The 24,003-nt window shown below is 39.0% G+C and overlaps 1 protein-coding gene across 1 annotated transcript in view; it reads right to left on the bottom strand.

Moving 5' to 3' along the window:
• PCDH15 (protocadherin related 15) overlaps positions 1-24,003 on the bottom strand; it is a 1,685,023-nt gene that overhangs the window by 363,564 nt on the left and 1,297,456 nt on the right. Inside the window, exons 12-13 of the mRNA XM_034662367.1 lie at positions 21,178-21,290; positions 5,737-5,943 (exon numbers count right to left, since the gene is read on the bottom strand). Coding sequence (XP_034518258.1) covers positions 5,737-5,943; positions 21,178-21,290 — 320 coding nt within the window. The remainder of the gene's footprint in view (positions 1-5,736; positions 5,944-21,177; positions 21,291-24,003) is intronic.

Below are 24,003 nucleotides of genomic sequence, written 5' to 3'. Positions count from 1 at the left end.
CACATATTAGTTTTTTAACTAATTAATATGGATACAGAAGGCTGATTAATAAATGTTCTTTTTCCCTCTGACAAATGGTAATATTACTTTATCTAAAGTATACATTCAGTATATACCATAAGTATGTCATTTCATTGATTTGTGTATTATTTCCCAGGAAGGTAAAATAAACTCTGATATTCACTCACAGCACAGAAAAAAAAGAAGGTAAAAGTAAACACATATGCAAATGCAAAGGTAAACAAACACATGAATGTAAAATTAGAAATCCCATCATATAGAAGAAATATTCAAATATAACAAGTAATTGGAATTAAAGCCAGTTTTGGGTTTCCAAGACGAATCAAAATATTGTATCACTCACACACAAATTTATATGCATCCTCACATATATACACATATAACACAGAAATGTGTATATATGTGCACATATATATATGCATACTTATGCACATACATAAATTATAAAATATAAGAAAAAAATGACAAAAAAATTAATCTCATCTGCCAATTTGAATTTGTCAGCAGTGGTTGTCTTCAGACAACCTTGTTCAAAAAGGTTCAATTCCACACTTAGAATCTTCTAGAAAGAATATGGTGATGAATTATGAACATTTGTCATGGACTGAAAAAAAATTTAATGATTGAATAATCTTTGTTAAAGTTCACCTGCACTTTGGATTCCACACAATCCATTCTGCTCTAAACAATAGTACAAGGAACACAAATTTAAATTACATCTACAAGCATACACATATTTATGGTAGTTGCAGATGTCTGTATAAGTTGATAATGAAGTAACTACTTGTTTTAGTAGAAAAGAAAAAGAACTAGGAAATGAACCACAGCAATTCACAACAGAACAAACACAAAATAAACACCTAGTACCTACAGGAACTCCACCAGGTGGAACCTATATGCAAATTTAACATTAAGAAAAAACAATGTAAACATATATGACCACAAACACATATACGGCATACAAGTATACACTATTAAGAAACAGACAAACAATGGCAGCATTTTCCAGTACATTTAAACTAATAACTTTTTTCAAGGTGTATTTTTGTCTTCATATTCTGACATAATGCACATATAATAGCATATCAATATGTATAAGGCATATAAGCACATATAAGCACCTTTAAGAGTTTATTGTATTAGATTCAAGGATGCCTTTATCTTGGAACAGTAGCACTTTATGCAGGGACATGAACCCGGCTAGAATTATAAATGACTCACTGCCTTTCTACAAGCCAAGTGGGTAACCTCTGTTGATTACTATTCTCTGTTATTTATTTACTTTTTTAGAACCAGAATTCAATAATCAACTTTTAGTAGTTCTGCTTCTGAAAACCCGGTGGTTTCTGACATCCTCTTGAAAACAGTGGGCATGTCTTGCTTTACCTGTCTTCTGGGCTATTTTGAAAGCATGAACTAAGAGTACTTGAAAAAACAAACATGATTCATCTCTCTCTCTATATATGCATCTATATGTTGATATTTATATAACCATAGAAAAGAAACATTAACACAAATATTTTTTTTACTTTTTTCCAGTTTCACTGTGACCCTTAAAATTCTTTTTGACTTGAAATCTACACTGTTGATAACACCACAACTCACCAATCCCTGCTATTGTGTTTTAAAACTTTGTCTTACTTTCCACTGAGTTGGAGGAAGAAACACAACTTAATTTTTGGACAAATAATCCAAGTCTGTTCTCTTCTTTGCATGTGCCCTGTGGCATAGCTATTCTTGAAGCAGCTCAGGAAATGGACTCCTGTAGTGATGACTTCTTTCCATGCCTGATACCAAACCTCCATTTCTGTTAGTAACATCTGTATGTGGTGACATGCCTCTGTCTTTATTCTTAAATCCTATTAACCCTATGCTGATTAATTTCACTAATTCTGACATTCAAAATCAGCAAGAATTTACCACAGACTAAAATTCTTGCCTGTGAACTAACAGGGCCTTGAAGTTTCTTTTGTTAACACAGATAAATAAATAACCTAGCAATGAACATATTTTACTTTTAAAAAATAAACAGTTATTGGCCTGGAAAAAGAGGTGACTCAGAAGGACATCAATACATCTTGAAATATATTAAGACTATTCTACAAATTTATTTTGTGTGCTGGCAAATGGAAGCTATAAGGAATACCAGATGAGTTAGCAAGAAGGTTAGTTTCAACTCAATATGAAGAGCTTTCTAGGAATTAGTTGTCCAACCATGGAATGGGCCATATTGTGACACAGTTAAATCAATATCACTAGAATTTTTGATGCATGTGTTAGATATCTTCATTCCTTTATTCATGCCTGAATGCACGAGCTCATTAAACAATCACTGGAACTGATTAAGTTCTGGGAACAGTGTTAGATCTTTAAGATACAGAAGTGATTAAGATGTAGGCCCTAGCCTCCATTTAAGTTCATAGAGGGAGCAAGCACCTACAATGGCATGAGGAGAGCAGTAGAGAAATGCACAGCGGAGAGACATGCAGCTCAACCATGAGGGAGCAGAGTCTGGGCAAGATGCATGAATAAGGGCATGCCCGAGCGGAATCCTAAACACTGAGTGTAAGCTGCCCACGTCAGCTTGGGTAATGAAAGATGAAAGATTTCAAAACATGGAAAATGTCACAAACAATGGAAATGAGATGAGAAGCAGGTTGGCCTATGCAGGAGATTACAAGTAGATGCTAAAGGTGACAGGTGAGGTGGGGAGTTTCAGAAAATGAGGCGGTAGAAATGCTCAGGCATCAAGAGACACTAGCCATTCTCTTGTGCAGGGAACGTGAAGTCACACCACCGTGTTGGGCAGATGTGTGATACAGTCCCGCGTGAGCTCTTGGAGAGATCACTGTTAGTGGCTGGGTGAGAAAGAGGCCGGAGTCAGAAAAAATATGAAGGCAAGGACATCAGGAGGCAATTCTAATGTGAGGTGAGTAGGGTGATGGTTGTAAAGATGGGAAAAGAAAAGAGAGTCACAAAATATTCAGAGGATGAAACAGGAAGGATGTGACGACCTTCAGTTGTCAGGAACAAAGGAAAATCAACGCCTAAATAAGAAATAAATGGCCAGATACACACTGTTCAATTACATGACATTTTTACGAGATGTATTAATGGTGTTACTCTCTGTGTGCATAGTGACATCTATGGGAACTATCCTCTCCCTCCCATCCCCACCAGCCCCAAGTGAACAAGCAGGCCAAGGGAGCAATCGCTCCTCCCATATAACTTTTTGGATCATAGGTGATTGAGCAAAAGGGCAACTGGTGAATGAGAGCCCCTCCATATCATACAACCATCACACAGTAGGACCAAGAGTCAAACAGGCAGACAGCCAGCTGCCCCACCCCTGGAAACACTCAGAGCATTTAATAGGCTAACTGGAATTGTCAGCTCTAAGAGCACAAGGCTAATAGTGTTTCCCACATGTTTTAGACCCACGAGCTCTCCCCACCCCAACTCAGTGACACCCTGTAAGTCCCACCATCCTTACATAGTCTCTTAGAATGCAATCTTAGAATCTTTAAAGTGAGTGACAATCTAGAAAAGTAGGAATGTACACAAGCAAGTGTAGGGCTTAGTATGTAACCATTCAGTAATATAAATATATCAAGCAAAATAATAATAATAATATAAATACATCAAGCGAGAACAAACACATACGTTTTGCAATTATGGAGAAACTACAACTGCACTTTTTCTTTAGGATTTAGCTTTTGCTCACCACTGTGTTCATGAAGGTATGACATAAACCATTATAATTTTCCAAATTGACTAGTTCCTACTAAAATATAATTATGCATTCTAATTTAAAAATGAAACAAAATCCACATCAAAATTTATGGTACATCACCAGTCCTACAAAATATAGTCGCTTAGCCTATATAAAACTTATTAAGGTGGCTCTAAATTTTCCAGGGAGAATTCACTAAATGAAGACATTCAGGGGATCCCTAACCCCCTAAGCTGGGATGGGAAATCCTATATGTATATGCACTTTTCTGAAAGAAAGTCTGTAGCATTCATCAGCCATTATCATAGTCAGACTAGAGCCAGACCATAGCAAATAGATAGGAGCTTTCTAGTTTGGTCTTAAAATCAAGGACTTTGTTTCCCATAGACCTTGGCACAAGGACCAGCTCCACCATTTACGAACTCTGTGATCACATCAGGCATTTAAAATAGCTTCCATCCCCTCTTCTGCAATATGGGAAATTACATCTATTACGTTCGCTGTGAGATTTAAGGGAATTAATGCAAGATAAAGCAGTTACTATATTGTCTGGCAGGTACTAAGAACTCAATGACAGTTACTGTGTAAAACGTGATGAAATGGAAGAGGAGAGACTACAAAAGACAGGCAAGGTGGATGAGAGAAGAGAAAACACCAGGATTCATAATGGCGTCTGGGAAGAGGACCAGGCACACAGAGTTGTCACATCCTCTGCAAAGTGTTACACACTTTTTCCAGAAAGAGAAAAAAAAAAAAGTCTGAAAGTTTCCTCTTCATTTACTAGATGGATGACAAAGCTCCATGGAATGAGATTTGGGGGACATTCCACAGCTGTGCTGTCCAGTTAGAGACAGATGACAACTTACACTTAAATTAATTAACCAAAACGCTAGAAAGAGGTTCTCCGTCTAGTGTCATGTCCAGCGCTGCACAGCCACACAGGGCTCAAGTCTCCGGGAGTGGAAAGCACAGTTGCAGAACATCTCCATCCTCACTGAAAGTTACCCAACAGCACCACCAGCAAGGGAGAAACTGTGGACTCAGGACTTCTCACATTGTAAGAGACAAATCCAACTCAACATATGTTAAAAAAAAAAAAAAAAAAAGATATGTGGGGAATTACTGTGGTAGGTCACAGAATCGAAGGAAAACCTTAGAGTTCAGAATAGGTCAGGGGACTATAGCCCAACAGGACTCTTTTCTGCCCCTTCTCTCCCGCTGGTGACAGGCTTCCACCATGATGTCAGCAAACTCAGCTCCAGTGGCTCCAGAGTCCTTCCCACCTCTTTAATACATGATGCCAAAGCCTCCCAGCTCCAATTCCTTGTTTTTCCTTTCCTAGAAGGGGCTCTGACTGGTCTGGTATAGATTTTCTGTCCACTCTTCACAGCCAAAGAGGGACTGAAGAGGTAAAGCATGCTGATCCCCCAGCCTGGACCGTTTCCCACTGTGTGAGCTGATGTCAGCACCACTGCCATGGGTGACGATGTGTGGAGCGGACAGTCTGAGCCTCAGCACAGCCACCAGCAGAAGTGGGAGGGGGTCAGCTACCCCCAAATAACATAGCATCAGAAAAGTCCCCCCAATCATACTCCAGGGCTGCCTTCATGTTTCTGTAGACTCATTGTGTAATGCCATGATTGTTCCCTACCAGCAACTGTATTAACAGTTTTAACCCATGTTAATAAAAAAAGATTGCCCTGGAGGTTTAGCAAACAATAAATGAAACATTCGTTTTCTTGCTTATATCCAGTATCTGTAAACTGAAAAAAAAAGGTCACTAATTCAAACATGCTCTTTTTTTATCGTATTCTTGATGTGAAATGAAATTACAACACTAAAATTCTCATTTATAAGACTCTTACTCACAAGGACTCTGTTCTCTATTCAATAGCTCCTGTCTCTAGGTCTTCGTAAAAGTTCCTGTTGACATAAATATATCAAGACATGTTAACAAAACAAGAGCAACATATTGAGCTTACATCTTCTATATCCTTGTCCAGAGCCACAATTCTCAGAGGGGAGGTCAAATTCAGACTGTCAGAGATGGTTGCTCCCACTGGGGCAGATTCCAGGATATAGCCTTGGTAACTGGGCATCGTGAAATATGGACTCTGATTGTTTTCATCCAGGATTTCAATATGGAGACTGGAGAAGGCAGGAAGAGGATGGCCATTGTCCTGTTCAGCCTAGAAAAGAATTTTTACAAAGGTTAAAAAGTTATATGTTATCAGGTCCTCTTGGAGTGTCACTTTTCATACTATTTATGAGGATTCTCTTTTGAACTGGTGTCATCACAGAAAGAAGAAATGCTTTAGAGTTGAGGGGCTTGGGGCCCTTAGAAAGCACAAATGAGAAAGAGAAAGTCCAGAGAGGCTTCATCAACTTTTTGTCTCTGTCCTAAAATTCAGTGTATATTTGAAAAAAACATGGGGCACCTGGGTGGCACAGCGGTTGAGCGTCTGCCTTCAGCTCAGGGTGTGATCCTGGCGTTATGGGATCGAGCCCCACATTGGGCTCACCTATGAGCCTGCTTCTTCCTCTCCCACTCCCCCTGATTGTGTTCCCTCTCTCGCTGGCTGTCTCTCTCTGTCAAATTAAAAAAAAAATCTTGAAAAAAACATATTAATAATCACTGCAGTGAGTTATTGTATCTGTCACTGAATGTTGTTAGAAGAGATAACTGTGCTTTTATACAGGTAGACAGAAAACCAAGAAGCAAAGGCATTTGGAAAACTGCTGATAAAATATGTAAGTAGAAGAAAAAAAGATTCATAAAGTATTGTATTTACTTTATTCTCCTCTGTGTCTTCTCACTCCACACGAATGATCAAATCCCCCAAACAATTCAAATTTCCATATAAAATTAATAGAGTAAGGCTACATTTCTGCTCATGGAATACTTTTAGTAGCTGCAGAATTTCAAATATTATTTAATTGCATATATTATTCAAGTTAAATTAATATTCGTGTCCTAGAAATGTTTGTTTTCCTGTTTTTTCTCCTCTTCAGTTTAAAAAATTGATGGCAATTTATATTTCCGATAAATTTTCTTTCCATGACCACATGGTCACGTTGGGAACTGGGGAAACACCACCCCTTGACTTCCTGTTTTATTGAGAAAATTTGCCTTATTCTATAGCAATCCAAAAGTTTTATATAAGGAAAGCTTTTGTCACTACTGACTTCTAGAAAATTTCTTCCAAATGTTAGGAGAAACCTTGTTACAACTCAATAGAATATACATCTATTAAAGTAGATTCAAAGTCCCTGATGTCAGTTTTTATTGATAAGTTTTCCCCATTATTGCAATAGTTGTATTTTGAAATCAGGTCCAAGTGAAAGTTAAATATTTTATATTAAATAGTGGAGTGCTTTCCTGGATGAAGTAATAACATCTTGGCCATGAAAATTTATAAATAGTTCAGATAGATATCCCTGATTTTTCAATTCAGAGGCAAGAACCTGGGCCTTCTAGAAGACAATTGTGCACTTTCCTCCAATTTTAACTTAGCATTTTCATCAACTAAAAGGGTTAGAAACAAATCACAGTGATGTTTGGCAGTGCTGGTAACTCTGAACCAAGAAAAATCACAATATTTTTCCCTTTGTACTGTTATGAATATTGAAGATATTTTGAAGTATCATTTATGCTAATTACTAACTTGAAATTATGGTAATTAATAAACTCACTGTAACATTATGTTATTTAAAGCATTGATACAACTACCTAGTTTTGGTTTTTTTTAAATATTTTGATAACTCTATCTCAAAGCATTAGATTCCCTCTATAATGTTATCTCATTTATTTTATGCATGTGAATTTTCTTTGGGAACAGACTGCCAGAGTGGTCCATGGAGTAAAATGTTTATGAGCCCCGCTCCTCACTGTGGACAACAATCCGGAAACTATGTGTAGCCTTTTCTGGAATTACATATTCTCCTCACACATAGCCATATGTGCTGCTGACACCATGGGCAGCTCCTTCTGCAACCAGCAGTTGTGATTAATTTGTGCTGAGCCACGGATGCTCTTCTAGGAGCCCCCTCTGTGACACACAGCAGGCTCCTTGGGCGCAGACGATCGGGGTGAGACGCAGAGTCTATGGCCAGAAAACATTGCTTTTATACTGGATGGAACTAATTGGTCCATATGGGGTTCCAACCCAGCAACTGTGATCTGATTAAAGCAGGAGCAGTTCATACATGCAAGTCATTCTGAACAGGACCTTTTCTCTCTCCCTTTATTTTGTAGCTAATCATTCCAAAAGCCATGATGTCCTATCCATATGGACGTACTAGTGATGTCATGAAAAGCCCTAAAATCTATCATTTGTTCCCTCCCAACCCCCCACCCAATAAACACACATCAACACACAATTTATGGATGGAGAGAGAAAAACAAAAAGCCAAATTTTATCACAGTGAAGGAAGCTTATGTTTTACATTCAGCTCATATGTTGTTAATTTTTACTGCCAGCTGTGAAGCCAGGGAAAACATGTATTATCTGCAGGATGAAAACAAAGTAGTCCAATGAAAAGGAAATAAACCTCAAATTAGATCTATGGGAACAATCTAATTCTGCATATCTTTAAAAGTAACATGTGAAACTCTGTGTTAATCCTCGCATTAGTTTGTCATTCATATGGCTGATATGTTTGGATTGCTACTATATACTTGGTCTGATTGAGTGCTTCAGGGTGCTAACCAGGTATCTGTCTCCAAGGTCTACATTCTTAACCCCTATCCTGTTTTGTATACCCCTCTCTTAATGCAAAAACATATTCTTTTGTGTTGATGGAGAAACAGAAGGATGAGTTTTCAGTTCAAGGCCACATCACGTGTAACAGACCGAAAAGCACCCACACTCAGGTGTCTTGATTGAGAGGTTACACAGGGAAATTCACCACATGGTTCTCTAATTCCAAGAATGCCGATGAATACCCAAATGTAAGACGGATGGAAGAAATTAGTGGCAGGAAAGAATATTAATAATGTAGATACTCCAGATTAATTAGAGGTAAAATACAGCACTTAACACAAATTAATACTACTACACTTCGTTCTGCAGTGAGACCATGCATCAAACCTGTCATCCGATCCTCTCTTCTTCTAAACAACATAAATAAGAATTCTCAAAAATCTGACTTATTCTGTTCCCCTGTAATCAGTGGTGAATGAGATGAGGACAAAAAAAGCAGGTCAAGTGAAACAAGTGGGATTTTTTTAAAAAAATCACTTCATCCCATAAAGAAAAACTTTATTTGAATGTACAGAGTTTGTAGTTACAAGTTAAACATTATATTTAAAAAGCCAGGTTTTGTTCGGAGAATTTCTGGGCATGAGTCCCATTTTCAGTAATGAAACCAAAAGCCAAGAAAGCAGAAGTATAAGAAAAACACACTATTTAGTTACTTTGGAGGGCAGGACACTGAAAGGGACAAACTACTCCTTTTTAAATATTAAAACAAGCAAGTGTTGATAATCCCTTTGCTCCCTGCATCCAAGGACTGAGAATGCAAAATAACTTTTCTTGCTGGTGGGTGGCAAGCAATTTCACAAATCCCACCATCTCTAATATGAACCCTTTCAAGTGCATAGAAGGATTTAGGGGTGAAGGGGAAAATGGGAGAGATTATCAACACATTTAAAAGAATTCTAGGAAAGAAGAAAGAGATCATTTTCTCCTAGGCAGTCAAGAGACCTTTGTGGTGCACCATAAGACGCACTTGTCACACCCATGTGTTCATCGATGTGGATGTCTCTCCTCACAGGTGTCCCCAGCCCACCCCGGTCAGGCTCTGCCCTGGCCTCACACAGCTGTCCTTGTCAAAACCATCAGGACACCTAGGCTGATGAAAGCAGGATTTATTCTCAGGCCTTATCCCTGCGACCTATCTTCAGCATTTCAAGTACTGTTCACTAGCCTTTCCAGACAACGCTTTCTCTTTTTTTTTTAATTTTTTTATTAATGATTTTATTATATTATGTTAATCACCATACAGTACATCCCCGGATTCCGATGTAAAGTTCGATGCTTCATTAGTTGCGTATAACACCCAGTGCACCATGCAATACGTGCCCTCCTTACTACCCATCACCAGTCTATCCCATTCCCCCACCCCCTCCCCTCTGAAGTCTTCAGTTTGTTTCTCATAGTCCATAGTCTCTCATGTTTCATTCCCCCTTCTGATTACCCCCCTTTTCTTTATCCCTTTCTTCCCCTACCGATCATCCTAGTTCTTATGTTCCATAGATGAGAGAAATCATATGATAATTGTCTTTCTCTGCTTGACTTATTTCACTTAGCATTATCTCCTCCAGTGCCGTCCATGTTGCAGCAAATGTTGAGAATTCGTTCTTTCTGATAGCTGAGTAATATTCCATTGTATATATGGACCACAGCTTCTTAATCCAGTCATCTGTTGAAGGGCATCTCGGCTCCTTCCATGATTTGGCTATTGTGGACAATGCAGCTATGAACATTGGGGTGCATATGGCCCTTCTCTTTACTACGTCTGTATCTTTGGGGTAAACACCCAGTAGTGCAATGGCTGGGTCATAGGGTAGTTCAATTTTTAACTTTTTAAGGGACCTCCACACTGTTTTCCAGAGTGGCTGTACCAACTTGCATTCCCACCAACAATGTAGGAGGGATCCCCTTTCTCCACATCCTCTCCAACAATTGTTGTTTCTTGCCTTGTCTATCTTTGCCATTCTAACTGGCGTAAGGTGGTATCTCAGTGTGGTTTTGATTTGAATTTCCCTGATGGCTAATGATTTTGAACATTTTTTCATGTGTCTGTTAGCCATTTATTGGAAAAGTGTCTGTTCATTTCTTCTGCCCATTTTATGATTTGTTTATTTGTCTCTCGTGTATTGAGTTTGAGAAGTTCTTTGTAGATCTTGGATACNGTTCTTTGTAGATCTTGGATACCAGTCCTTTATCTGTAGTGTCCTTTGCAAATATATTCTCCCATTCTGTGGTGTCTCTTAGTTTTTTTGACTGTTTCCTTGGCTGTGCAGAAGCTTTTTATCCTGATAAAGTCCCATAAGTTCATTTTTTTTGTTTCTCTTGCCTTGAACGCTTTCTCTTGGTCTCCTCCCGGCTTTACTCCCCATGTCTCCCCATTCTCCTTTGCTGATCTGTCCCTTCGCCACCACTCCTGACAGCTGGAGAGGCCCAGAAGGGAGGCTGGGCTGTCTCCTCCTCCTCCCACTCGGGTCCCGGTGGATACCGTCCTCATGTCATTGCCTGAGAAATGCCAGTAACGTCATGACTCCCAGCTGACCTCCCCTGCATCTATGCCCACCTCACACCTCTGCGTGGGCATCGACAAACAGTTCCAATGAGAGCTCTGCCGGGAGTTCTCACCCTCACAAACCCGCTCTGCGCTCCGCGGTTGTTTCCGATTCATGGCAGCCCATTCTCCCAGGGGCTCAGCCCACCTCCATCCCAGCTTCTTTGCACACCTCATGCTAATCCATGAACACACTTTGTTGACTATGAACTTTAAAATACAAGCAGGATCTAACTATGTCTCACCTCCTTCCCAGTTACCACCCAGATCCCACTACCACCATCTGTCCCTGGATCATATTAACTTCAGTGTCAGTGTCCACCCTGCCGCGCAGCCCACGCCCATCATGGGAGCTGGTGCTTTCGTGACAGAATCACCAGATTGGGTCACTTCTCTCACCAAAGCCTTCAAGGACTTCCATCTCTCCCAGGCTTGCTCACCTTCCTGTCCTTCTCACTCCGCAGGTTTGGTCCCTCTCCTGGACCCCACACTCCTCTTCGGGCAAGCCTTCAGGTTTAAAGGATGCCATTTCTCAAGCCTGCCTCTCCCAGCTGAGCACAGGCTGCTTATCTGCATTCTTAGAAAGCTGACTCGAGAACCCAGCATACCCACGTGGCCCAGGCTTCCGTCAACCTCTACCCCTTCTTCCCACTTCTGAATGCAACTTGCAAGTAGACCCGAGGAAGAGGGTTTGCTTTGGAGAGTTTTGCTGGAAGTCTCAATTGATACTTCCGTTTTCTCTTTTTAATTAGAAGTTCTACTGATTTTTTCCTAACCAATTTAGATCGTTAAAATCTACTTACTCACGTTTTCAACCAATTTATTTATTAGCGTCAACAATCTTACTAGTTTATACCTTTCCAAGAGCCAGGCATTGAGACATGCCTGCCTTGGGATTCAAACAAAAATGACTTGGACTTTTATTTGAAAGCAAATGCTGATGAAAGTCCGAAAGTTCCCTTGATGACACATTGTTTTTGCATTCTTTCACAAGTGCAAAGTGTATGGTTGTGGAAGATACACCTCCGAGGTTAGCCAGCTAAAAACCAACCAAACAAACAAACAAAAGGAAAGGTGTACAACACTATTGTGATTCTGATACAAGATACGATACTTCAACGTGATTATAAAAACAATTTTAAGGGCGCCTGGGTGGCTCAGTTGGTTGAGCGTCCGCCTTCGGCTCAGGTCATGATCTCAGGGTTGTGAGATCGAGCCCCACATCGTCCCTCTCCTTCTTCTCCTCACCCCAATTTGTGTCCTCTCTCTCAAATAAATTAATTACATTAATAAATACAATCTTAAAATAAACCAATTTAAAACAGACAAAAGTAATTTATACTGTTACAATCATCCAGTTGGGGTTCTTGAATGTGTGAGGGGTAGTGGCCAGGAGAGGGTGGTGAGACATCTTGGGCGTTCTTAACACCCTTTCTTTTTTTTGGATATTTGGGTGCCTCAGTTTGTGAAAATCCATCAAGGTGGACAGTTTCCAATAAAAAGTTTACTGAAAACTTACACACTTGGTCTCCTAAAATGTGCACGTAGGCCCCTCCTCCTCCCACAGTGAGCTAATAAACTAGTTTATGGCCACTAGTTTATAGTAAGGTAGTAAACTAATTTATGGCCACTCAAGGGCAAGTGGTGCAGCTTAATAAAGTCTGATCTAGGAAGTGACCTGAACAGCCAACATTATAAGGATATTTAAGCATTACGGATGCATGCCTCTTCCCACCCATCATTTCATTACAGGCAGGCTCCAGAAGAAGACCTCACCTTCTGTACTTTCCACCACTGTTTCTCAAACACTGTGGTTTCTAAACCCCTTCTCGTTGTCCGATGCCTCCATGTCTCGCGTGAGGTCCCTGTGAAGGCACATTCCTAGGGGCTCCATCAGGCTTTCTGATCGGTATTTATTTGTCTGTTTCTTTCTTTCTTTTTTTTTTTTTAAGGATTTTATTTATTTATGTGACACAGAGACAGCCAGCAAGAGAGGGAACACAGCAGGGGAGTGGGAGAGGAAGAAGCAGGCTCCCAGCAGAGGAGCCCGATGTGGGGCTCAATCCTGAAACGCTGGGATCACACCCTGAGCCGAAGGCAGACGCTTAACGACTGCGCTACCCAGGCGCCCCGTATTTGTCTGTTTCTTTAATTATTATTTTAATTTTACCCCACCATCCCGGGTTCCAAATGACATTAATACATGGTGAGCTCTCACACTTTAACGCCCTGGAAAGGCACGTGGGCATCTTGATTCAGTGGGGGGAGCCCTGAAATCTGCCTTTCAGAAACAAGTGCATCTGGTGATCGTGATATGTCCAGCCCGATGCCCTTTGGGAACCAGTATGTCTGGCACTTCGTCTTCCCTGGCTCAGGCTCCTAGGAAGCTGGTACAGTGTAGGCCAACATTGCTTCAATCTCCTCTGCAAGTATTTGCTACTTTTTCAGCTTTTAGCGAAGTTTTAAGTTTCAGTTGGACTGAACAGTTGAAAATAAAAGTGCAGGAACCTCACCTGTATAAGGGAGCTCTCTGTAGGATCCTGCTCAGCTCACCAAAGACCTACAAGGGATTTGGGGCCAGAGCCTTAGTAACTGACAATAGATTACATTTCCTTTCTACATGTGTACATTTTTCTTTTGAAATGTCTTCAGGAGAGATGTCTGTGGCAAGCCTCTGTTCCCTGGGTCAAAGATTATATTAATATTACCAACTAATTAATAATTAAAAATAAGTGTATTCCATCGCTTCTTGGCCCTTCTTATAAAATGAAAGTGCTTTAAATCTACAGAAACATTCTTTACTTAAACTCACTCTAACGAATTAAAGATGCCTAAAGATTTTGACAGCAAGTGTACTTATAACAGTGACTGAAAATATCTGAGAACTTATAAAACCATACTAAAATTTATCAGATAAAATACAAAAAATCAGTGTGTATATCACGCAAGTGGTTTATTTGTAATATCACAAATATAGCAAAGAAGTACATTCTTGGATGAAATAAATAAATTTTCTGTTTGACAAAAAAGAAAAAACATCTTTACTAGAGAGAATATAGACAGAACATACCTAACAAGGGTTCATAATATGACAACAAAATCATACTGACACATTTCCCACCAAAGGAATATTTTTAATAAAGTGAAGTATATTTTACCCTCACTTGAAGATGCCCATTCTGTTTAAAATTTATTGTACTGAATCTTCAAAGTTCCTGTATATCTTTCAATAATAAAAATCTTTCTCTTTCCTTAGTGTTTGAGATATGAAATGACGCCAGAATGACTAAAGCACTTTTGAATGATTTATAGAACAACCCAGTCACTCTGGGGAAGACAAAGTCTCAGAAAACCCGTGCTAATCACAGATATGTTGGGCTCGTCGGCTGGTGTTTTGAACATGGCAATCATTTTGGCTATAAATAGCAAGGCCAGCCAGAGACAGAATTATGATGGTGATGAAGTAGTCACTTTACTCTGGAATACTTCTGTTTTATCTCCCTGATTTTGCCCTGCCATCTGCCTCCCCAACCAACAAAGGCCCATGCAGGGTTCGGATCCTGTTCCCACTAAGTTTTCTCTCAACCAGGAGAAAACCCCATTGAAGTGCCTTATGTGAATTGGTGGACTAGAAAAGTCCATCTTGGAATATTTGAATTTCAAAAAATCATCAGTACCCAAAAAAACCCCTGATCTACAAGTGGGATATTTTTCAGAGCCTGGAAGCTAAGAAGAGTGAGAGTTTAGTGTTTCTCCAATGTACTAGCTTATTCTTGAGAAAAAATAGTGAGCAGACCTATCTAGCTTACAAGTTGTTAGAGTATATCTAAATTTTCCATGCAACAGCCAAGAGGTTTCCGAAGACCCCTTGGGAACTGTTGTGCAGGAGGGTGGCGGAAGTCGATGCATGTGAAGGGGTGTAGTGGGGAGGGATGGATGGCCAGGGCTGTTTAGAAAGTGGCTCCAATTGAACATTTCACAGTATTTGGACTTGCTGTTGTACTCCTACAATGACCTTTGCAGACAAGAGGGCCTCGCCAAAATCAAGACACTGTGAGCAGAATGGATAAATTGCTTTTCTTCCTTTAAGCAGCCGCAGGTCACCTTGTAAGGAAGGAAGGAGGCCAACTAAAATATCACCTCTGTGTGTCTTTTGTCAGCTTGCACATTTGGAGAGCTGCAATATTCAACTGCTATATTCTATTTCTCTTCTAAACCAGCTGGATGAATAACAACATGAGAGAAGAGGAGATGATACATTCTTTCCTTTTATTCATTTCCATAACTGACGTATTAGTCAATTCATTCAGCCTCATACTGAGAATTTTTAGACATGTGGAATGCCAGGAAGATATACACAAGTCTGCAGTGTTGTTTTGAGGAACAAAAATAATGTTTTATGTGTTAATCTGATAAATTAAAAAAAAAGGAGCATAAAATTAAAATAAAAGATGAGCATGTATCAGATGTGTTGATGGATTTCTGAAAGTGCGTTATTTCTTAAGAAATCCATGGAGAGATTGATGTTTCATTATGAATAAGAACTAATGCCTGAAATTTACGTGAAATGATTTCTTTAAAATGTATAAAGAACTTTGGCTCTTAATGAACTTGGGCTTCCTCACCTTAGAGATTCTGCTAAGAGGGCAGACAGAGTTTATTCTCCATTGACCTGCTGAATGGAGATGTGGGGCATGTCTGTTTCCCATTCTTGAAGCAGGAATCCATAAGGACAGGGAAAGAACAGGTGGCTAGAATATTTCCAACCATAGCATTTGTCTTGCCTGCTGTGGATAGAAACATCAGCTCTGAGTTTTTCTGTCCTGACCCTGGCTCACTGGAGGTTCTTACTCAATCCTTCCTAGAGGGAGTATGCATGCCTTTCTTCCCTCTTCTTTCTTTCTTCTTTCTTTCTTCTTTCTTTCTTTCTTTCTTTCTTTCTTTCTTTCTTTCTTTCTTTCTCTTTCTTTCCTTCCTCCCTCCTTTCTTTCTTCTTTCTTTCTTTCTTTCCTTTCTTTCTTTCTTTCTTTCTTTCTTTTCTTTCTTTCTTTCTTTCTTTCTTTCTTTCTTTCTTTCTTTCTTTCTTCTTTTCTTTCTTTCTTCTTTCTTGATAGACTGACAGCAGAAAGAACAGTAACCTGCACTTCACAGTCTCCTTAGCAGACTTGACTGATTTTGATAGTTGTTTCATTTGCATGGGAGACGCAACCCTTTATATTTTGAGACATGATGGCTTACAGTCTGTGGCTTTCAGCTCCATCTGTCGGCTCCTGGCCCCTGTGATCTTTCGGATCAATGGAGTCCTCATGGGAAATCCATGTGGCGGGTAAATGGTCCAGTGTCTTGAAGGCAACCTGGAGCAGCAGGGTCTAGTTTTGTTTTAGGGATACTTTGTTGGCAACGAGACGGAGGATTCGAGGAGAAGAAGCTAAGGTTTGAGAGATCACTTGTGTGAGATGGTGGCCTGTGACAGGGGCACTAGAGGGCTGCCATGGGAAGGGGGTTTGGGGAGAAACTCCAGAGCTATGTGGAGAGGACCTGACAAGGACTGCACGGGAGCAGCTGCCTGGGTAACCCGTGTCTCCTGGCTTGGGTGACTGGCCAACTGCATGGTCTTGATGCAAAGAGAAAAGCAGGAGTAGAAGCTTTCAGGTTTTAAGAAGTGTAGAGGGAGAGAGAGAGCACAAGCAGGGTTGCAGCAGAAGGAGAAGCAGGCTCCTCACTGAGAAAGGAGCCTGATGCAGGACTTGATCCCAGGACCCTGAGATCATGAACTGAGCTGAAGGCAGACGCTTTACTGACTGAGCCACCCAGGCACCATGAGTTGCCTGCATTTTTAACGTGACACAAGTGCATAATGCTAGGACTGGTTATCCAGCGGGTAACTGGAAATACCTATGTGGACATCAGGAAGGAAATAAGCCTAAAAGCATCCTTTCCATACTGGCGATTTCCTTGAGGTGGGGCTGTCATGCATTTCTGTCTCTCCTGCACCACGCGAAGTCTCAGGCAATACTTAAGCACTCCAAGGACTTGGCAAACTGAAAACTAACAAACGCCGTATGCCTTAAAAACAGTGGCTCTGAGCACTCCAGTAGTCCCTGTGAAGTAAAGTATCATTGATGTCATAGAGGCCAAGCGCTTTCTGGGGTTGTGGCATGAGAAATTCACGAGTATGCTAGCGGTTCTCTCAGACCTCGAGACTTTCTTGTCTTATCAAATGACCAGAGCAAAGTAACTTGCCAGGATCACCATCACATCAGCACCAATATTCAAGCTCGCCAGTTTCAATTCCACGGCTCAGTGTCCGTCAAATTACATCTTTCCTTTAGAAGGATGGTCTGTTTGTTTAGTATAGTCATCAACATCTTTAAACTCTGCCTTTGCATACGTCTGTCCTTTTTTTCCAGGGGCTAAATTTATTTGAGAAGTTTACTGCATCTTTATTCTGGACAGACAAGATGAAGTCATATCAAAAACACACACTTTTGAAGATAGGTATTTAAATACAGTGAAGTTGTGGGTACACAGATCCAGCTGCTTTTGAAGTTTGACTGGGCCAGGGAGAAAACCATCGCAACAAATATTTCTTGAGCACCTTCTATGCACTAGACATGGATGGGGTTGGGGCTTGAGCCACAGTGTAAAGAAATATATTACCCTCTGCCCAATTGTAAAAGTCAAGAGAAAATACACAGGAAAACTGAGTGTGGGGCAGTTAGAGCCACGATAGACACAAGTGGGATGTGAGGAGAAGCTTCTGAGCTGTGGCCAGACCTTTCCGGAGCAAGTGTCTTAGCCTCTGAGGCCTCAGTGTGAACCAGAGTGCCCAGTAGCAAAAGAAGGGGTGACTCAGGTGGCGGGGCAGCATCCACAGATACCTGGAGGCCAGAGAGAAGATGGCAGATAGAGAGGACGGTGGGTGCTTCAGGCTGGCTGGACAGAGTGTGCAGAGTGGCTGATGAGGGCTTAGGTTAACATGCCCATGGTGTGGAAAGACAAGGGACTGCAGCTCAGCCTGTGATACGGCATCCATAGGCCGGCGGTAACAACGTACAAATCAGAGAGACTGTGACGCGATCATGTCTGTGAGCCTTGCTGTAGCTGTTAATCCATGGGATTTGGATAAAAAAACACAATTATGTTTGAGCAACTGTGAGACAGTGAATTATTAATAATTTATCCACTTGTCCAGAGCATAAATATATCAATTAATAATATTTTTAAAAAAAATACTGCAGTGAAAATAATAAAAGTGAATTTTCTGGGCTTTGTGATAGATACTCCATGCATGAACTGATTCATTATCACCCAAAAAATAAAATATGCTTTCATATTCCTATCTCCTTGTTGCTTTTTGCTTTGTAACTATGGTATCACACAACTTTTCATCCAAACTGGGACAGTTTTGAGAGAGAAAGAGATATTACGAATAATTATACAAAGACAACAGGCATGCATATGAACCGTCCCAGGCAAACCAAATGTATGATTCTTCTTCACAATGTGTATTTCATTTTCAGAATGCCTAAGAGATTACCATCATTTAAAATTGAGACAGTGTTTTGAAATGGAAAATCCTTTCCTCTTTTTAATTGGACTCATTTCAATCCTTTAATATTCTAAAGTTGGTGTACTACTCCATTGTGTTTTCCTAATTTCACCTTTACATTTTTGTCAGCATCTTGAATAAATCCCTCGCTGAACCGAATGAAATAAAGATGGTAAATCTCTTAACCATGATGCTTCACAGCTGTTAAATGTGCATATAGCTTTCTAAAGCAGAATTTTCAAAGTCTAGGAGAAAACATTTCATTTTATTTTATTTTTCCTTAGCTCCCGAAACAGAAATTGGGATCAAATCCAATAAAAACTTTTATGGCAAATGACAAATGAAGCATTATTGAAATAAGAAAAAGGGAAGATGTTGAAAGACTCACTACAGAGAACTGCCAGATTGTAGCACTTCAACAGATCCCTATACAAAGCCACAATATTCAGCTATTATTCAAGCAGGTGGCACATTATTATTCTTATAGATTGATACCTTTGCTTATTATCCCCTTGACTGCACACAAAACACAGTAATTTAAATCTAATAATGTCTGTTAAAACTTCCATTAATAATACCAAGTGTTATTAAAACATAAAAAAATTATCTATGGCCTGTTCTAATTTATTTTTGTTTCTGTAATTGATGGGCTGAGTTTCATCGTACCCGGGTACACCAGGACAACTAATTTTGATAATAAAGGAAAGTAATTGATTTCAGGGTTGAAAAGAGGCAGTTTGGTAACAGTGCTTTGTCAGCTTTCTTAGCTCCTACGGAGAACAGCACCACAGGGCTACACGGAGATCGACAGCGGACAATGGATACATATTTTTGAGTTTTATATAGTTCCGTGATAATTGAAATAGTCAATGTAAGAAGATAAATCTCATGCATGGCCATTTTATACAAATGGTAAAAGGAGTCTGTCTTTGTTGAATGACTCCCAAACCCCTACTGAATAAAATCGAAGGAAAAAGCAATCTTACTTAAGGCTCTCCTCCTGGTCTGACCCTATCTCTTGTTTCCCCATTAACTGTTTGTAACCTGCTGTAACACACCTCCTAGTTTTTACTTCTGCTTTTCCTGATGTTCAAACATACTTCCTTTTTTTGTTCATTGGCAAAAATCTTCTGACACAGCAACATGTAGCTTGTGGTAATCTCCAGAACACCTTCCCAGAATCCCCAGATTAATTTATTTGTCCCAATTCTATACCTTTCCAGCACTTTTTAGTTGTCCTCCTGTTAGCAGTTGATGTGACATATTTGATTTATCAGCGTGTAGGGCTCTTTACCCTTAGAGACCACAAGTTATTCAAGGACAAGGGACGACCGAGCAATCTCAGGATCTGTTATGTGTAACATGATTGGTGTTCACAAAATATGTCCTAACTTGAGCTAAAATTCAATGTATGTCTGCATGTTATTGTTTGCAGTTGTACCAATAGAGAGTTAAATGAGACAATCATTTCTAATCAGCTGCATCTTGGTGAAGTGAAAAGGGTACGGCCCTCACTTAGATAAACCTAAGTTTGAATCTCAGTTCTGCTGCTTCTCAGGGAGGTAACTCTGAGCCAGTCCCTTACCCTGTCTGAGCTTTACTTTCCACATTTGTTATCAGTGAGCTTACTACCAAGATTATGGTTCTAATTCAATGAAAAATGTACTTAAATAACTTGGATGTGCTCAGTAAGCTTCCTTATCTTACTTCCTCTTCCTTTAATACTTTTAAATTAAAAAGAAAATACCCTCTGGCTGTACTTGGATAGCTATTGTTCTATCTGTGTAGCTATGAGAAAGTCATATGATACATACCAGACTTACTCAATGCCCTTGCTCGGATCTGTTCTATTACCTGCTCCCACCCTCGTCTCTACTCCATAAATTGCCATTATTCCTTCACTGTCCAGCTCAAATCTTACCTGCTCAGCAAAGTCTATCAGAATTAATTGACAGATCATCCTGGTTTGTACAGTATCTCTTAAATGATTTTATTACAACACAGTAGATATTATTTAACTGTAATTGTAATACCAAATGGATTCCCCTAGCTTTGATAATTTTTCCAGACTGCATCATTTTTCAAAATAAAGAAAATAATGAGGCATATCTTGAAAGAATTTCTGGACAGGTAAGATCTTTTCTTTTTGTTAGAAAGACAGATAATATTTTAAAACATAATATGATATTAAAATAAAAAATATATAGATTCATGCACATTTAAAATATATTCAGGACTAGCTTTTGTGGTCAAAAATTGATTCCTTTTAGCAAGAAAAAAAATAAATGTTAGAAAATGTAACAAAGTTATATTATGTAGCATTATATACATTTGGCCAGGGCATTTATTACACATAAAAATAGTCAGTAATTGAATTACATCATAACATAAACCGTTGTCTTAAAGAAAGGCAACATAATGTATTAAAGCAGTGCACTTCACTTTTTTAAACATCGTTGTCAGATTAATTTTAATTTTTTATAACATAAAAGTGCCTACAATAGCCACTACAGGTTTCTTTGATTAGCAGTTTATAAACACAAATAAATAAGAAATTAGTTTAATTTACCTTAATAACCAAATCAAATTTCTGGTGAAAGTCTCTGTTTACTGGCTCCAGGAGACTAAGTTCTGCAGTCTTAGGATGCATATGGAAAAATCGCGGGTAATCCTCAGGAGTCCCTGAAAGACATTGAGATTTCAGTACATAACTGAGAACAATACATAATATGTGTGTGTGTGCTATAACTATTTCCCTTCATTAACTGAGGAACAGAATCACAATTTCATTAGTAAATTAACTTTCAAAATTATGCAGTCTAGGGAAAGGAGACACAAATGTGGTATCCAATTAATTAGCTTATGAGTAAGAAGATGGAAAGTATTTCTTATTTGGATGATTTTCCAAATATCTTTTATTAGGAGAGCTCTTTAATTAATTTGAAACATCAACACATGAAAAGAGATATTAAGTGTAAGGAGAGCAAATTTTGAAGTATAAAATTGTGTTTTAATGGTGCATAAATCTTAATTATAGCCTGCATGGTCTTTCACCGTATCTTGTAATAAACAAAGACTAGTAATTCGTACCAAATATCAAGCTCCTTCAAAATTAAAATGAACATATTCTGTTCCAGCTGGGCAAGTATTTTTCTTAAGGCAAGAATCTAGCTAATTATATCAATCATATTAAATAAAAATATATTGATGATACTCTTAATGCCTAGAGAGGATATTTCTTAAGTACAGGCATTTTAGTGAGTTGAAATACATTTCTTCCTGTAGAAGTTTCCTTCAATTGCATTATCTTCCTTCGTATGATGTGCCATTCTTTTTCTCAAAGTGAAGAATAATTAGAAGTCAAATTATATAACTACAGAGTATATGTATGCATTTGGCACAATAGCCATAAGAATGAAATAACTATCGTTTCCAATTATTAAAGCCTACTGTTTACTAAATGCTTTATGCAGATAATCATCAATAAGTCTATAAATCATTCCCATTTTACAGAGAAGGGCTTGGCGACTTCGGGATATTCAATAATTTGTCCAAGACCGAAGAGACAATGTAAAACAGAGCTTGCATTCAAATTCAGGTTGTCAGAGCCAGACATATCCCAAAATGGATTAATTTCTATTCTTCCTTTGCTTCAACACTGAGACAAGAAGAGAAAATCTCCTGGGGTACTATGTGAGGGGAAATAAAAAAATAGAAATTAATCCATTTTGGGATATGTCTGGCTCTGACAACCTGAATTTGAATGCCAGTAAAATGGACACGAAAATCCAGAAATAGTCAAATATTGCACATGACAATTTAGCATATGATAAAGTAGTAATCTCAAAATGGTAAGGGAAAATGGATTTTTGAATACTAGCATTTGTCAAATAGAACGGCCATACAGAAAATGATCAAACTGCATCAATATTTTATACTAGAGTAAACCCCAAATGGAGAGTATAATCATATATAATAAACAATGAAACAATATAAGTGCTGATAATACATGAAAACATGGATGAATTCTACTATAATGTGAGAGTGGGCATATCTCTCCTAACTATGGCTCAAAATCAAGAAGCAATAAGGGAATAGAGAGATAAATTTGATGACATTACAAAATAGCTTGGCAAGACACAATAAACAAAGTAAAACTACAAGTGACAAACTAGGGAAAATATTTGCAATTAACAACAGACACAAAATGTTCATATCCCCAACATATGTAGATTTACAAATTAGGAAAGAAAAAGACCAGCAATACATTAAAAAAGATTGGGCTAGAGGATAAAAAACATTCATAGAAAGAGAAAGAAACGACTCTTGACCATGTACAAAGATGCTCACCTTAATACCCAAGAAGAAAAATACAAATTAAATTTGAGATTAAACTGAGATTCCACTTCCTATTTGTTAGATTAGCAATGGTCCAAAGTGGACACCATACTCTATTGGTGAGCCTGTGAGAAAACATGCACTTTCAGACATTTCTGGTATTATTAAAAGAGTGTTATAAAACCTACGATGGAAAATTTGGCATAGTCCATGAAAATGATGTGAGTATTGGGGAATTCTGAGAAGATGGCAAAGTAGGAAGCATTAGGAATCTCTCATTTCATGTAGACAACAATTGGCAAAATCTGTCTGATGTAACTATTTTAGAACTCTGGAGTCTATTATAGTCTTCCAAATTCCAGAGTAAGGCTTGGACAGTAAAATATGATTAATTCCTATCAATTGCTGCTCTTAGCACAGTAGCGGCTACCCATCCCCCACCCGTTCGTCACTTGGCAGGGGGCTGGGCCCATGTTCCTAGAGATGCTTATGCACTGTTGCTGGCAGCAAGGCTGGGCAAAAACGACCGTGTCCTTCAAATAACAGACATCTGTGCTCTCACAGGCGATTTCTGTTTCTCATCACAAAGGTGCAAGCGACTATCATTGTCTCACACACACACACACACACACACACACACCCATTGTTCCCATTGTTGTAAGCCCCTCCACTTAGGCTGAATTAATTTCCAGGAGATTTGAAAGGCCAGCAACCTTTTTTACCCCTTTTGTTTTTCTCTTTTTTTCCCCCTGTAGAAGCCAGGCATTAAAGAGTAGGACATCCAAAAGCAACTATACATGAGGGGAAATTAGAAAGTCACCATGCATACCCAAGGGAAGGCATAGGTTCAGAAATTATTTCAGAAGATTTTAAGTATTTACAGTTCAGATTAGTCCTCAGCACAGAGACAGACTACAACTGTTAAAAATAATCAACAAAAAATAGAAACAAAAACCAGTAAACCCTGGGAAAGTGAAAAATTCTGATTTCCAGAATTACCACATTATTAGATTCAAATGTCCAATTTTCAACAACACACAGCCTATATAAAAACAGA

The sequence above is a fragment of the Ailuropoda melanoleuca genome, chromosome 6 (genome assembly GCF_002007445.2).
Source record: "Ailuropoda melanoleuca isolate Jingjing chromosome 6, ASM200744v2, whole genome shotgun sequence".
NCBI lineage: Eukaryota > Metazoa > Chordata > Mammalia > Carnivora > Ursidae > Ailuropoda > Ailuropoda melanoleuca.
The sequence above is the reverse complement of the archived record's forward strand: the minus strand, read 5'-3'. Positions and strand labels throughout refer to the sequence as shown.